The sequence below is a fragment of the Mobula hypostoma genome, chromosome 6, assembly GCF_963921235.1.
Source record: "Mobula hypostoma chromosome 6, sMobHyp1.1, whole genome shotgun sequence".
Classification (NCBI taxonomy): domain Eukaryota; kingdom Metazoa; phylum Chordata; class Chondrichthyes; order Myliobatiformes; family Myliobatidae; genus Mobula; species Mobula hypostoma.
Window position 1 is genome coordinate 131,157,744 of NC_086102.1, and position 16,774 is coordinate 131,174,517.

General features: G+C 43.0%; 1 protein-coding gene across 4 annotated transcripts in view; it reads right to left on the reverse strand.

Annotated features, from left to right (window-relative positions):
• agap1 (ArfGAP with GTPase domain, ankyrin repeat and PH domain 1) overlaps positions 1-16,774 on the reverse strand; it is a 683,413-nt gene that overhangs the window by 200,343 nt on the left and 466,296 nt on the right. For all 4 annotated transcript variants that reach the window (XM_063051721.1, XM_063051720.1, XM_063051719.1 and 1 more), the window contains exon 12: positions 11,945-12,106. In XM_063051721.1, the coding sequence (XP_062907791.1) occupies positions 11,945-12,106 (162 nt within the window). The remainder of the gene's footprint in view (positions 1-11,944; positions 12,107-16,774) is intronic.

Here is a 16,774-nt window from a genome sequence, read left to right on the forward strand (position 1 = left end):
AAGAGTCAGGTAATAGAGAGTACCCCGGTGGCTGTGCCCCTTAACAATAGGTACTCCTGTTTGAGTACTGTTGGGGGGACAGCTTACCTGGGGGAAGCGACAGTGGCCGTGCCTCTGGCACAGAGTCTGGCCCTGTAGTTCAGAAGGGTAGGGAAAGGAAGAGGTGCCAGTGTCCAGGATATTTCTGATCGCGTCCAAGATATCCTGAAATGGGAGGGTGAGGAGCCAGAGGTCGTGGTACATATAGGTACCAATGACATAGCTAGGAAAAGGGAAGAGGTCCTGAAAGGAGAACATAGGGAGTTAGGAAGGGAGTTGAGAAAAGCAAAGGTAGTAATCTCGGGATTACTGCCTGTGCCACGCAACAGTGAGAGTAGGAATGCAATGAGGTGGAGGATAAATGCGTGGCTGAGGGATTGGAGCAAGGGGGCAGGGATTCAAGTTTTTGGATCATTGGGACCTCTTTTGACGCAGGTATGACCTGTTCAAAAAGGGCGGGTTATACTTGAATCCTAGGGGGACCAATATCCTGGCGGGGAGATTTGCAAGGGCTACTGAGGTGACTTTAAACTAGAATGGTTGGGGGGTGGGAATCAAATTAAAGAGACTAGGAGAGAGGAGGTTAGTTCACAACAGGGGGATGGGAACAAGTGCAGAGAGAGAGAGGGGAGTAAAATGAGGGTAGAAGCAAAAAGTAGTAAGGTGAAAAGTAAAAGTGGCAGGCCGGCAAATCCAGGGCAAAAATCAAAAAAGGTCACTTTTCAACGTAATTTTATAAGGGCTAAGGGTGTTGTAAAAGCGAGCCTGAAGGCTTTGTGTGTCAATGCAAGGAGCATTCGTAACAAGGTGGATGAATTAAAAGTGCAGATTGTTATTAATGGATATGATATAGTTGGGATCACAGAGACATGGCTCCAGGGTGACCAGGGATGGTAGCTCAACATTCAGGGATATTCAATATTCAGGAGGGATAGACATGAAAGAAAAGGACGTGGGGTAGCATTGCTGGTTAGAGGGGAGATTAACACAATAGAAAGGAAGGACATTAGCCGAGAGGATGTGGAATCGATATGGGTAGAGCTGCATAACACTAAGGGGCAGAAAACGCTGGTGGGAGTTATGTACAGGCCACCTAATAGTAGTAGTGAGGTTGGGGATGGTATTAAACAGGAAATTGGAAATGTGTGCAAGGAACAGCAGTTATAATGGGTGACTTCAATCTACATATAGATTGAGTGAACCAAATTGGTAAGGGTGCTGAGGAAGAGGATTTCTTGGAATGTATGCGGGATGGTTTTTTGAACCAACATGTCGAGGAACCAACTAGAGAGTAGGCTATTCAAGACTGGGTATTGAGCAATGAGGAAGGGTTAATTAGCAATCTTGTCGTGAGAGGCCTCTTGGGTAAGAGTGACCATAATATGGTGGAATTCTTCATTAAGATGGAGAGTGACATAGTTAATTCAGAAACAAAGGTTCTGAACTTAAAGAAGGGTAACTTTGAAGGTATGAGACGTGAATTAGCTAAGATAGACTGGCAAATGACACTTAAAGGGTTGACAATGGATATGCAATGGCAAGCATTTAAAGATTGCATGGATGAACTACAACAATTGTTCATCCCAGTTTGGCAAAAGAATAAATCAAGGAAGGTAGTGTACCCGTGGCTGACAGGAGAAATTAGGGATAGTATCAATTTCAAAGAAGAAGCATACAAATTAGCCAGAGAAAGTGGCTCACCTGAGGACTGGGAGAAATTCAGAGTCCAGCAGAGAAGGACAAAGGGCTTAATTAGGAAGGGGAAAAAAGATTATGAGGGAAAACTGGCAGGGAACATAAAAACTGACTGTAAAAGCTTTTATAGATATGTGAAAAGAAAAAGATTGGTTAAGACAAATGTAGGTCCCCTACAGACAGAACAGGTGAATTGATTATGGGGAGCAAGGACATGGCAGACCAATTGAATAACTACTTTGGTTCTGTCTTCACCAAGGAGGACATAAATAATCTTCCGGAAATAGTAGGGGACAGAGGGTCCAGTGAGATGGAGGAACTGAGGGAAATACATGTTAGTAGGGAAGTGGTGTTAGGTAAATTGAAGGGATTAAAGGCAGATAAATCCCCAGGGCCAGATGGTCTGTATCCCAGAGTGCTTAAGGAAGTAGCCCAAGAAATAGTGGATACATTAGTGATAATTTTTCAAAACTCTTTAGATTCTGGACTAGTTCCTGAGGACTGGAGGGTGGCCAATGTAACCCCACTTTTTAAAAAAGGAGGGAGAGAGAAACCAGGGAATTATAGACAGGTTAGCCTGACATGGGTGGTGGGGAAAATGCTAGAGTCAGTTACCAAAGATGTGATAACAGCACATTTGGAAAGCGGTGAAATCATCGGACAAAGTCAGCATGGATTTGTGAAAGGAAAATCATGTCTGACGAATCTCATAGAATTTTTTGAGGATGTAACTAGTAGAGTGGATGGGGGAGAACCCGTGGATGTGGTATATTTGGATTTTCAAAAGGCTTTTGACAAGGTCCCACACAGGAGATTAGTGTGCAAACTTACAGCACACGGTATTGGGGGTAAGGTATTGATGTCGATAAAGAATTGGTTGGCAGACAGGGAGCAAAGAGTGGGAATAAACGGGACCTCTTCAGAATGGCAGGCAGTGACTAGTAGGGTACTGCAAGGCTCAGTGCTGGGACCCCAGTTGTTTACAATATATATTAATGACTTAGATGAGGGAATTAAATGCAGCATCTCCAAGTTTGTGGATGATACGAAGCTGGGTGGCAGTGTTAGCTGTGAGGAGGATGCTAAGAGGATGCAGGGTGACTTGGATAGGTTAGGTGAGTGGGCAAATTCATGGCAGATGCAATTTAATGTGGATAAATGTGAGGTTATCCACTTTGGTGGCAAAATCAAGAAAATAGATTATTATCTGAATGGTGGCTGATTAGGAAAAGGGGAGGTGCAACGAGACCTGGGTGTCATTATAAACCAGACATTGAAAGTAGGCATGCAGGTACAACAGGCGGTGAAAAAGGCGAATGGTATGCTGGCATTCATAGCAAGTGGATTCCAGTACAGGAGCAGGGAGGTACTACTGCAGTTGTACAAGGCCTTGGTGAGACCACACCTGGAGTATTGTGTGCAGTTTTGGTCCCCTAATCTGAGGAAAGACATCCTTGCCATAGAGAGAGTACAAAGAAGGTTCACCAGATTGATTCCTGGGATGGCAGGACTTTCATATGATGAAAGACTGGATCAACTAGGCTTATACTCGTTGGAATTTAGAAGATTGAGGGGGGATCTTATTGAAACATATAAAATCCTAAAGAGTTTGGACAGGCTAGATGCAGGAAGATTGTTCCCGATGTTGGGGAAGTCCAGAATGAGGGGTCACAATTTGAGGATAAAGGGGAAGCCTTTTAGGACCGAGATTAGGAAAAACTTCTTCACACTGAGAGTGGTGAATCTGTGGAATTCTCTGCCACAAGAAACAGTTGAGGCCAGTTCATTTGCTATATTTAAGAGGGAGTTAGATATGGCCCTTGTGGCTAAAGGGATCAGGGGGTATGGGGGGAAGGCTGGTACAGGGTTCTGAGTTGGATGATCAGCACTGAATGGCAGTGCAGGCTTGAACGGCCGAATGGCCTACTCCTGCACCTATTTTCTATGTTTCTATCCCTCCACTTCCTCATCCAGGTTATTTACAAAAATCACGAAGAGTAGGGGACCCAGAACAGATCCCTGAGGCACGCCGTTGCTGACCAACCTCCACGCAGAATATGACCCGTCTACTACCACTCTTTGCTTTCTGTGGGAAAGCCAGTTCTGGATCCACAAAGCAATGCCCCCTTGGATCCCATGCCTCCTTACTTTCTCAATAAGCCTTGCATAGGGTACCTTATCAAGTGCCTTGCTGAAATTCATATACACTACATCTACTGCTCTACCTTCATCAATGTGTTTAGTCACATCCTCAAAAAATTCAAACAGGCTCGTAAGGCACGACCTGTCCTTGACAAAGCCATGCTGACTATTCCTAATCATATTATACCTCTCCAAATGTTCATAAGTCCTGCCTCTCAGGATCTTCTCCATCAACTTACCAATCACTGAGGAAAGACTCACTGGTCTATAATTTCCTGGGCTACCTCTACTCCCTTTCTTCAATAAAGGAACAACATCCGCAACCCTCCAACCCTCCAGAACCTCTCCCATCCCCATTGATGATGCAGAGATCATTGCCAGAGGCTCAGCAATCTCTTCCCTCGCCTCCCACAGTAGCCTGGGGTACATCTCATCCGATCCTGGTGACTTATCCAACGATGCTTTCCAAAAGCTCCAGCACATCCTCTTTCTTAATATCTACATGCTTAAGCTTTTCAGTCTGCTGCAAGTCATCACTACAATCACCAAGATCCTTTTCCATAGTGAATACTGAAGTAATGTATTCATTAAGTACCTCTGCTATTTCCTCCAGTTCCATACACACTTGCCCACTGTCACACTTGATAGGTCCTATTCTTTCACGTCTTATCCTCTTGCTCTTCACATATTTGTAAAATGCCTTGGGGTTTTCCTAAATCCTGCCCGCCAAGGCCTTCTCATGGCCCCTTCTGGCTCTCCTAATTTCCTTCTTAAGCTCCTTCCTATTAGCTTTATAATCTTCTAGATCTCTAACATTAGCTAGCTCTCTGAAGCTTTTGTTCTGAATTTCTGAAATTTTCAACCCAAGAGGATGTGGAAGCTCTGCCATAAACTGCATTGAGAAAAGAGATCAGTAACACTGGACAACAAAGATTTTACTTCCTGAATATTTTTGAGTGAATCTAATGGACTTTGAGCTGCTGATCATGAAAATCACCATCAAATTTCCCTATGTACCTTTTTCTTTTGTATCACCTATATCTGTTATTCAATTCATAATTAAAATGTTGCGCACAATGTAAGCTGTAAAGTTCTCTATCTTCTCCAAGCATGTCTGGGCATGTTTAGGCAGGACAGATACTGCACGGCAGGACAGGTTTTAGAAAGGCTATAAAAGCATCACCCACACATCGTTCTATGCATTGGGTTTACATGCACATGGGTTTATAATCACATTGATGCACATGCTCTACGTGCATAGCATGTTGTGTGTACTCATTATAATAAAGTAATTGTATTTCCGAGAGTATTTATGATAGCAAAATGTCTTGCCAATGATGCCACAGCCGGGATACTTTCTTTTATATTTGTGGTTAGTGTACACTTAAATCCCAAAGACAGAGCATGACTCCTCTTATTAAGAAAGGCTATGAGCTCTACTTTTGGTGTAAAATTGGTGACCAAGACAAAGCCTGGGCTCCTCACATTTATTGCATTCCCATTTAGACTTCTTTCCTGCAAATCTTGGTGCCATTGGTGATGAGCATGGTGAAACGTTTCACCAGGACATTGGGTCATGGAGAAACAGTATAAGGGCAACTGGAATCCATCAATGCTGGCTGATTATTGTTGGACACTTAAGCGAGAAGCCTCAGACATTGAGTACAAATGAAAATCATCAACAAAACATTTTTAGCTTAGGTGAACTATTGCAAAGCGTCAGCACTGTTATGCAATTAAATGAATTATGTTCAATTTCGTGTTTCTCCGAAGTCCTACGTGATACATGTAGTCTGAAATTATATTCATGCTCAGCTTCAAGCAGACTATCATAATCAAAAAAAAAATTCTGAGGAAGCAACACTTTTGAGGAAATTTATCCAGTGTAATTTTCTGAATAAGAGGGGAACCAAGAGGCAGACTGGGGTGGATGGGGAACAGGCTAGGGAAGAATGTTAAGGTAGATCAGCCATGATCTTGGTGAATGAGAGGCTGAATGCCCTACTGCTTCCAGCTTTTATGTTCTAATGTAGCGCCCTTTACAGAATGCAGTATGGCCTTCGACAACTCTGGCATGATGCTAACTGCAGACATAATACCAAGACTACAAAATCAAGTGAGAGACTGAGTTTATTGCAGTGAAATTTCTCAGGCTCAAGTATGATGGAATATGTCCCACAGGCCTAAATTAGTGCAGCTCCAACAACACTTCACCAACTCAAAACCCAACCCCAGGATAAAGTAGCCTGAGTGACTAGTACCAAATCCATTAGCCTGCTCATGCCCACCAGTACAGATGCCTCTGTGCACCTCCACAACATACACTGCAATAACACTGACTGTCGCGATCTAGAAGGGCAGCAAGCCCATGGAATCACAACTCCCAAAGGTTTTCTCCTGTCTTGCAAATATATCACTGCCCCTTCATCATGGATGGGTCTAGACATTGAAACTACTGAGGGTACCCTCACCAGAAGGATTGCGATGTTTTGCGATGACAGCTAACATCATATTCTCAAAAGCAAACAGGAATGTGTAAAGTAAATGATGATTAATTTCTGCAAATGAACACAAAATTGAGCACTCCAATGATTCCAGGACCACAATACTGATGCTCAGTAGTGATTTTGATCAATTCTGATATGATGTATACTTTCCAGTTGCAGTAACATTGAAACAGGTATAGGTTTCTCAGCCATATATGCTGGCTGTATTGTCCAGTAAGGTAAAAGCTATCATTCAGTACATCTTCAGTCCTATGTCCCAGTACCATTTTGACTTTGACCCCCTACATTATTCCAAGGAGGTCCAACATATACTGGACAACAGAATTGGCCACATTGTTATTTTTGGACTCAGTACTGAATTCAATCATTTCAGATAACCATTTTCTTCACCTTTTTTGCAATGGAGATTGCTGAGGATTTCAGTTTTAATTGTTCCTTTTATTTCTTCACCAAATGGCAGACCATAAAGTCTTTGCTACCTTGATTTGAACCCTATCACATTCCCTCTGCTCTCTCTACTCCTCCCCACACAATTGCGGTTTGCGCAATGCTTTGCAGCACTGGCTGTAAGACTGGGGCTTGATTCTTGCTGCCGCCTGAAAAGAGCTTGTACATTCTCCTGATGACTGCTTGTGTGCTCCACTTTCCTCCCACGTTCCAAAGATCTACTGGTTAGGATTAGTGAGTTGTGGGCATGCTATCTTGGGGCCAGAAATCTGGTGATACTTGCGGGCTACCAGTACAATCCTCACTGATTTGATTTGGCACAAATGATACATTACACTGCATGTTTCAATGTACATGTGACAAATAAAGCTAATTTTCATCATCATTATCACCCCCTCTCTCTGCCTGTTTTGTTTTCTCACTCACCCAGCAGATGAAATGTCACTTGTCTTTTTTCTCTCCCTATGGATGTTAACTGACCTGCTGAGTGTTTCTAGCATTTAGCTTGGTCATGAATTTCTATCATTTAAGTTTTTTTGCTCCTATATTTTATTACATTCATACATTTCACCACATTTCATCTCTCCTTAGGACATCTGTTAAAACCTTACTCTCTAACTGGACATTTGGCCCCCCGCCATGCTATAACTTAAGGTTCTCTATCAAATTTTGTTTGATAGTATTCCCATCAAATGCTTTGCGATTAACTGTATCAGTGGCCACTTTATTAGGTACACCTACTCATTAATGCAAATATCTAATCAGCCAGTCATGTGACAGCAACTCAATGCATAAAAGCATACAGACATGGTCAAGAGGTTCAGTTATTGTTCAGACCAAACATCAGAATGGGGAAGAAATGTGATCTAAGTGACTCTGACTGTGGAATGATTGTTGGTGCCACAAGGGGGTTGAGTTTCTCAGAAATTGCTGATCTCCTGAGATTTTTATGCACAACAGTCTCCAGAGTTTACAGAGAATGGAGCAAAAAACAAAAAAAAAAAAAATCCAGTGAGCGGCTGTTCTGTGGGTGAAAATGCCTTGTTAATGAGAGGTCAGGGGTGAATAGCAGACTGGTTCAAGCTGTTAGGAAGGTAACAGTAATTGAAATAACCATGTGCTACAACAGTGGTGTTCAGAAGAGCATTCCTGAACATACAACATATCGAACCTTGAAGTAGATGGGCGACAGCAGCAGAAGACCACAAACATACACTCAGTAGCCACTTAATTAGGTACAGGAGGTTCCCAATGATGTGCGCACTGTGTATACATGACTATAATGTTCACTAGCAATGATCAGTTTTATACCTGAGCTGTTAGTGGAACTGAAATGAGAGATAATGCACTAGAAGGTACTTGTAAAGCCACAGTGAGATAAAGCACAGGAACGGACCCTTTGGTCCACAGGGTCTGCACCGACCACCAATCACCCATTTACACTAATCGTAAATTAATTGTTTATTACTTGCCCAGTTTGCCCCAGATTCCACCCCTCACTCACACAGTGGGGACAACTTACTGTGGCCCATTAACCTTCCAATCCACAAAATATTTAGGATGTGGGAGCAAACTGAAGCAGCCAGTGGAAACCTCTGCAGGCACAGAGAGAACATACGGTCTCCACACAGACAGCACCTGAGGTCAGGAGTGAAATCTCGTCTCTGGTGCTGTGAGGTAACAGCTCTACAAACCATGCCACTTTGGAAACTGATTCTTCGAAGACCCATGTTAAGAAGTCAAGAGTCAGCTGTCCTACAGAGGGAACCGTACTCGGCATCCACCTTGTACCTACCTAGGGTATTGGAGAGTAGGCTTTGCTGCTGTGTTATAATCAAAGTTACAGAGATCAAGATGAAAATCTGACTTTTAAGTAAATGTCTAAAAGAAAAGAAAGAGTTACATAAGAATTGTAACTTCCATGATCCTTGGTTATCCTAATGGAAGCTGATAAAGTACCCGTGACCTGTCACAACTATGGTGAAGAAAATACAGCAGTCAATTTGCAAAGAAGATCCCCCATATGATCTTTTTTTCCCAGTTATGATGACTGTGGGATGTGTTTTGGTTAGAACTGAGGGGAATGATTCTATTATTCTTAGAACTAGTGTCCTGGGGTCTTTGGTGCCCGGCTGAGAGAGTATATGGGTAAATGAAGCAGAAATAGTGCAGGCTCTGAAATATCTGAGTAAGCAGCTACTTCATGAGTGAAATGTAGTAATTATATGAAAGGTAATTATTCATGGTTGCAAAGTCACCACTAGTGCAAATGACATTGGCAGTTTGTGGATATGATGATAGATGATTCTGACCCATCAATAATTCTCCAGCAAAGTTTGAAACAACAAAGTGCAACCTCATCCAGGTAGCTGTCAGATTACAATGAGAGGCCCAGAAAAGGTAGGTAATAAGAAACACTTTCCCATGGCAGAGTTGTATATGACTGGGGGTTGGGGGTGGAGGGATCATGGGTTTCCAGTCAGGAGTAGGTTTGGAAAGGATCCAAGGAAGGAATTCTTTTTCGATCCAAAGCGTATTGTAATCTGAACAATGCCTGATGGGGTGGTGGAGGCAGAGACATTTAAGAAGCAATAGAACAAGCACTTGAATTACCAAGGATTAGTAAATGACTAACCGTGTGCTGGTAAATGGGTTCAGTATAGTTGGCTGCTCAATGCTCTGCACAGACATGGTGGGCCAAAGGGCCTTCATTTGCATGACAATGAAAATTACTTCAATGGCTCTGGTTGATGACAGTAGGAGTAAGAGCCGCTTATTTGCCCTCTCAGTGCTCGGCTTAAGGCTGATGTATACTTGTGCGTACTAGCATAAGCCGTAGCCTACGCAAGTGGGCTACGCCGTTGTGAGCATTTATACTTGTGCGTTGGTGTGTCTGCGTCGCTCTGCAATTCACCGCCAAAACGCTAGTTAGCAGTGGGGCTTCTATGCCACTGTGTTGAGTTTCTTCGTGTTGTCATAGTCATACTTTATTGATCCCAGGGGAAATTGGTTTTCGTTACAGTTGCACCATAAATAATAACTAGTAATAGAACCATAAATAGTTAAATAGTAATATGTAAATTATGCCAGTAATTATGAAATAAGTCCAGGGCCAGCCTATTGGCTCAGGGTGTCTGACCCTCCAAGGGAGGAGTTGTAAAGTTTGATGGCCACAGGCAGGAATGGCTTCCTATGACGCTCTGTGCTGCATCTCGGTGGAATGAGTCTCTGGCTGAATGTACTCCTGTGCCCACCCAGTATATTATGTAGTGGATGGGAGATATTGACGAAGATAGAATGCAACTTGGACAGCATCCTCTTTTCAGACACCACCGTGAGAGAGTCCAGTTCCATCCCCACAACATCACTGGCCTTACAAATGAGCTTGTTGATTCTGTTGGTGTCTGCTACCCTCAGCCTGCTGCCCCAGCACACAACAGCAAACATGATAGCACTGGCCACCACAGACTCGTAGAACATCCTCAGCATCGTCCGGCAGATGTTAAAGGACCTCAGTCTCCTCAGGAAATAGAGACGGCTCTGTCCCTTCTTGTAGACAGCCTCAGTATTCTTTGACCAATCCAGTTTATTGTCAATTCGTGCTGTAATTGTTATATGGTTATATGGTTATAAGGATAAACAGCCCTGGAAGTCCTTGGCAATGGGAAAATGGAAAGAAAACTTCCAATGTGGTTACCATCGCCAGCACAGGGGAAGACGACTGTGGTGTTTGGGAAACGATCAGCAATCTAGGTTATCACCAGGAGTCTTCGGGGCACAATCCTTGGACTACCTGTCTTCAGCTGCCTCAATAATGACCTTCCACCCATCATAAGCAAGGAATTAAAACACAGGAGAAAGGCATTTGGCTGACGATGCTGGGCCCTAGTACAATCCCATCAGTCCCATTCCTTCTGTCTTCCCTCACAGCCCTGCCAGCTATTCTCTCCCGTATTTAATCATTTTGAAACTTTGGATTGAATTGATGTACAGCGAATTCCAGTTCACAACTACTCTGCTTGAAATTGCTGCCTTTTAGCTCCAGTGACCCAAATTTAATCTTGACTTTCAGTATGGTCTGTGATGAGTGTGCAGCATTCTCCCTTTGACTACATGGGATTTCTCGAAGTGTTCCTGTAGTCGTCCCAGACATGTGTGTTGGTAGGTTTTTTGCCCCTAATGTGTTGGCGAGTGGTAGAATCTTCCAGACTTTCTCCTTTGGAAAGATACTATATGCCTTAGTAGATATCCACTCCTAACTACAGGTTTCTGAATGTTAGAAACAATTTCTATTTGGTAATATTAATTGCAATACTGTGTACCACAAATGAGATACTATCTCTCTGAGAAGTGTGAACCATTGAGAAAGCCATACCCACAGTGTGTTCATTTCCAACTGCATACAGGAACCAGGTAGATCTGCACTGATAATGAAAACCCCAGTTCTAAACCGATACATGTCAAATGAAGAGAAATTTGGCAATTTCTTGGTCTCTGATCTCCTGGAAAGTTGTTTAAAAATTCCCAAGGTTTGAAAGGTTTTCTGTTTTAAAACCGGGATCTTTTCTTTACAAATGCTGTCATCCTGCATTACTGCTGGTATTTCTGAGATAGTTAGAAGTACTAGAAGGACTTTCAGAGCAGACACAATTGTAATGTTCAGAGAAGATAAGGAGAAATACAAAGAGAAAACCATTTGCAAATCCATGGAAGTGACATTTCAACCGAATTGGATTATCAAAAAGCCAGGCAGAGATGACCAGCTGAGGGGTTGCTTTCTCAATTAGATCCTAATACTGGCCTGTGTTTTACCATTAATTAAACATTGCAGAGCGTCAGAAGGTTCTGGCAGATTACTTAAAACACACAATTCTGTTAAAAAAAAACACAAATCTAGGATACAAAATCACAGAAGGCCTGAACTGATGATACACAGAAACTCCAAAGTCGATAAACTAAATCTAAAATACGATGCTAGTATTAGTAATGGTGAGCACAAAGCTACTAGACTGTCATTCAAACACATTTGGTTCATTATTGTCCTGTCTGGTGAAGAGTAGAATCAAATGAAGGAGGCCCATCACAATCAAGGTGAAGCTGACTGTCTCACTTACCGCTGCTGATGCCAGAGTTGGCGATGACAGTGGCTTCACTCCACTGATCTGCACTGGACACAGAGTAGGAGCGCTGGTGCATTCCCTCAGGGCGGCTGTTGAAGGACACCAGACTGATTCCACTTGCCATCTGTGATGCAGATCCTGTGGGGGTCACATTACCTGAAGGTGGAAAGAAAATGTGACAGGTCTTTAAAGCACAGAGACGCCATCGGGTTCAGTGTACAGCTCTTCACAGATACCTTACACTGGTACAGATCCTCCTGTATTAAAAGCAAACTCCTCCGTATGGGAGTGGATGCAAAACCAGAGGCTTTGCATTTATGTAAACTTTAGTTCATCCAAACCTCTGCTTTCATTTTGCAATGGACAAATTATCAATATTTTTAATGTTTCTTCAATTCCGATCAATGGTGCGGACACGTCTTCAGATACCTTGGGCACAAGATCTGAAATTGCCTTTTTAAACCTCCCCACTGCTCTTTGCTCTTCTAGCACAACAATTATGTTGAGAAATGGAGTGATACAAGTTGGATAAATGAACTTTAAAACATTTTTAAGCTCTTGTGGTAAAGATAACAAGTTTAGAGAACCTTCGATTGTGCGCAGAGGTACAATGGTGCTAGACAGTGGCTTCTTCGAGCTCATCTGCGGAAACAGCTTAATTTCTACCTTCAATGCCTCTCTTTTTCCTTTTCGAGGTGGATGGGGTTCTGTCGAAGACTTTGACCCACAGCTGCACTCCAACTTTTGTTCTTTATGATATTGGTTCCTGTTGCCGGGGCTCACTGACCCGCCAGTTTTTGATATCTCAAGGATGCGGCCTTCAACGTTCTGAGGCTTTACAGCTCTGGGGATGGACTGATTCTATGCTGGTACCACCAAATGAAGCGTCACAGGAGAAAACGGATAATTGGGAACAGCGAATCAGCTGCTGGAGGGCTATCTTTCTCTTGTTGGTGAGGAGAGTTTGTTGTCAATTCTTGAGTTGGGGTTCTCAGAAAAAAAACACTAACTCCGTAAATCAGTGAGCGTTTTTTTTGTCTTGTTAGCCTGTGTGACACCTCGCTGTCCCTTTATTAGGGATTGAGAGAGCGTCTCTGGTTTGTCAAACTGTTGGGTGAATGAATGTGTTTTGTTGTACTGTAGATCACGGTCTTTCTCAGGGGCTTTGTTACTGCTTGCTTGGTGGGTTGTGGGTTTTTTGAAATAAGTGGGGGACAGGGAGGGATCGATGCTTTGTGGCCGCTTGTGCATGGGAGGGGGGGTGTGAGGGGTGTCTTTGGGGTTCTAACATTTTTACTGTCACTCATTCTTTGGGGTACCCTTCTGTTTTCATGGATGTCTGCAAAGAACAAAGATTTCAGATGTATATTGCATACATTCTCTGATATTAAATTGAACTTTTGAAGAGATATTGGAGCCCTGGTTAAGAAAAAAAAAAGGAGGCACAGAACAGGTATAGGCAGGTAGGAACAAATGAGGTGCTTATGGAGTATAAGAAATGCAAGAGAACACTTAAGGAGGAAATCAGGAGGGCTAAAAGAAAGTATGAGGTCGCCCTAGACAAAGGGGTAAATGCAAGCAACCTTTTTCCACTGAGGTTGGATGGGACTACAATGAGAGGTCATAGGTTAAGGATGAAAGGTTAAAAGTTTAAGGGGAGCATTAGGGGAGAGCTCTTCACTCAGAGGGTTGTGAGAATGTGGAACTTAGCAGCCAGTGCAAGTGGTGCATGCAAGCTTGATTTCAACCTTTAGTAGTTTCAGTAGGTATATCAATGGTAGGGGTATCGAGGGATGTGGTCTGGTTGCAGGTCGATGGGAGTCGGCAGTTTAAATAGTCTGGCGTGAACTAGATAGGCTGAAGGGCCTGTTTCTGTGCTGCTTTTCTCTATGGCTTCACAACCAGGTGAAGGAGAATACTAAGGGAATCAACAGATATGTTGAGACCAAAAGGATTGCAAGGGACAAAATTGGTCCTCTGGAAGATCAGAACAGTAATCTATTCATGGAGCCAATAGAAATGGGGAGAACATAAATGCATTTTTTTGCATTTAAAGAGATAAACACAGTGTCTATAGAAGTGAGGCAAAGCAGCAGCGGGGTCATGGACCCTATACAGATTACAGGCGAGGAGGTGTTTGCTGTTTAGAGGCAAATTAGGGTGGATAAATCCGCAGGGCCTGAGAAGGTATCCCCTTTGACCATGTGGGAGGCAAGTGCAGAAATAGTAGGCGCCCCTAGAAGAGATGTTTAAATCATCCTTATCGAAAGGTGAGGTATTGGAGGATTGGAGGGTAGCTAATACTGTAGCATTGTTTAAGAAGGGTTCTAAAAATAAACTGGGAAATTATAGGCCAGTGACACTGACATCAGTAATGGGAAAGTTGTTAGAAGGTACTCTAAGGGACTGGATATATGGGTATTTGGATAGACATAGACTGATTAAGGATAGTCAGCATGGCTTGGTGTGTGGTAGGTTGTGTGGAACCAATCTGATAGAGTTTTCAAGGTAGTTACCAGAAATATTGACGGCAAGGCAGTGGTTGTTGTCTACATGTTGTAAGGCACTTGATAAAGTCCGCATGGGAAGTTGTTCAAGAAGGTTCAGTCACTCAGTATTCAAGATGAGGTAGTAAGTTGAATTAGATAAACAACAGGAATTCTGCAGATGCTGGAAATTCAAGCAACACACATCAAAGTTGCTGGTGAACGTAGCAGGCCAGGCAGCATCTCTAGGAAGAGGTGCAGTCGACGTTTCAGGCCGAGACCCTTCATCAGGACTAACTAAATGAAGCTTCCTTCAGTTAGTCCTGACGAAGGGTCTCGGCCTGAAACGTCGACTGCACCTCTTCCTAGAGATGCTGCCTGGCCTGCTGCGTTCACCAGCAACTTTGATGTGTGTAAGTTGAATTAGACATTGGCTTTGTGGGAGAAGCCAGAGAGTGGTAGTAGATGGTTGCCTCTCTAACTGGAGGCCTGTGATAAGTGGAGTATCGCATGGACTGGTGCTGGGTGAGTTGTTTGTCATCTGTATCAACGATCTGGATGATAATGTGGTTAGTTGGATCAGTAGATCTGTGGATGACACGTTTGGGGGTGTAGTGCACAGTGAGGAAGACTATCAGAGCTTGCAGTGGGACTGGTCCAGCTGGAGAAATGACAGATTAAATTTAATGCAGACAAGTGCGAGGTATTGCACTTCGGGAGGACCAACCCAGGTAGGTCTTACACAGTGAACGGTAGGGCACTGAAGAGTGCTGTAGAACAAAGGGAGCTGGGAATACAGGTCCAAAATTTACTGAACATGGCGTTACAGGAAGATAGGGTTGTAAAGAAAGCTTTTGGGACAATGGCCTTCATAAATCACAGTATTGAGTACTTGAGAGGGGATGTTATGTTGAAGTTGTTTAAGACATTGGTGAAGCCTAATTTAGAATATTGTGTGCAGTTTTTGATCATCTAACTACAGGAAAGAGTACAAAAAAAATTACAAGGATGTTGCCAGGACTGGAGGACCTGCGTTATAAGGTAAGATTGAATAGGTTAGAACTTTATTCCTTGGAACATAAAAGATTGAGGGAAGATTTGACAGAGATATAGAAAATTATGAAGGGTATAGATAGGATAAATGGAAGCAGGCTTTTTCCACTGAGGTTGGGTGGGACTACAATCAGAGGACATGGGTTAAGGGTGAAAGATGAAATGCTTAAGGGGAACATGAGGGGAAACTTCTTCATTCTGAGGGTCTTTAGAGTATGGGACGAGCTGCCAATGTAAGTGGTGTACGTGAGCTCGATATCAACATTTGAAACAAGTTTAGATAGATACATGGATAGTAGGGGTATAGAGGGTAACGCTCTGGGTGCAGGTGGATGAGAGCAGGCAGTTTAAATAGTTCGGCATGGACTATATGGATTGAAAAGCTTTTTTCTATCTTTTCTATGAGTTTGTACCTTCTCCCCATAACCACATGGGTTTCCTCAGGATGCTCCGGTTTCCTCACACATTCCAAAAAAGTGTGACAAATCAATCTAACCTTTAATCAGGAATAATTACCTTCTTAGTCCTGTCATACGACACAGGAAAAGATTTAGGCCATTTGGCCCATCATGTCTGCTCCACCATTCCATTATGGCTGATTTATTATCAGCCCCATTCTCCTGCCTTCTTCCCGTAACCCTTGACATTCTTACTAATCAAAAACCTATTAACTTCCATTTTAAATATACGCAATGACTTGGCCTTCAGAGCTGTCTGTGGCAATGAATTCCACAGATACACTACCCTCTACCCAAATAAATTCTTCCTTCATCTCTGTTCTAAAGGGGTGTCTTTGAATACTGGGGCTGCGGCCTCTGGCCTTAGACTATCCCACCACAGGGAACATCCTCTTCACATCCACTTCATCTAGGCCTTTAAGTGTGCGATAGGTTTCAATTCTTCTAAACTCCAGTGTATAGAGGCCCAGAGCCATCAAACATTCCTCATACAACAGGTATTTTACAACAATGTGAGGATCACAGGCATTCAAACAGCTTCCCTCACAAACGCTCACATATATAATGCCACACAGTACATCTGGGAACAGCTGTGACTCAGAAAAGCACTGCAAATTCTCCTGCCCTGTAATCCAGCAGCAAAGTTGCTCATTGCAATGCCTCACTGACAATTCCTGGCTTTCAAGCAAGTTCACAGATCTCAATTTGCTCCTCAGACTCTGTAGCCCTCTGATAGCTCCCTGCCCTTTCAGGAAATAAAAATGTATCACACAGACAGTGCTTTAATTCACCTGCTCAAGCATTAACTTATAAGACTCAATGTCCAA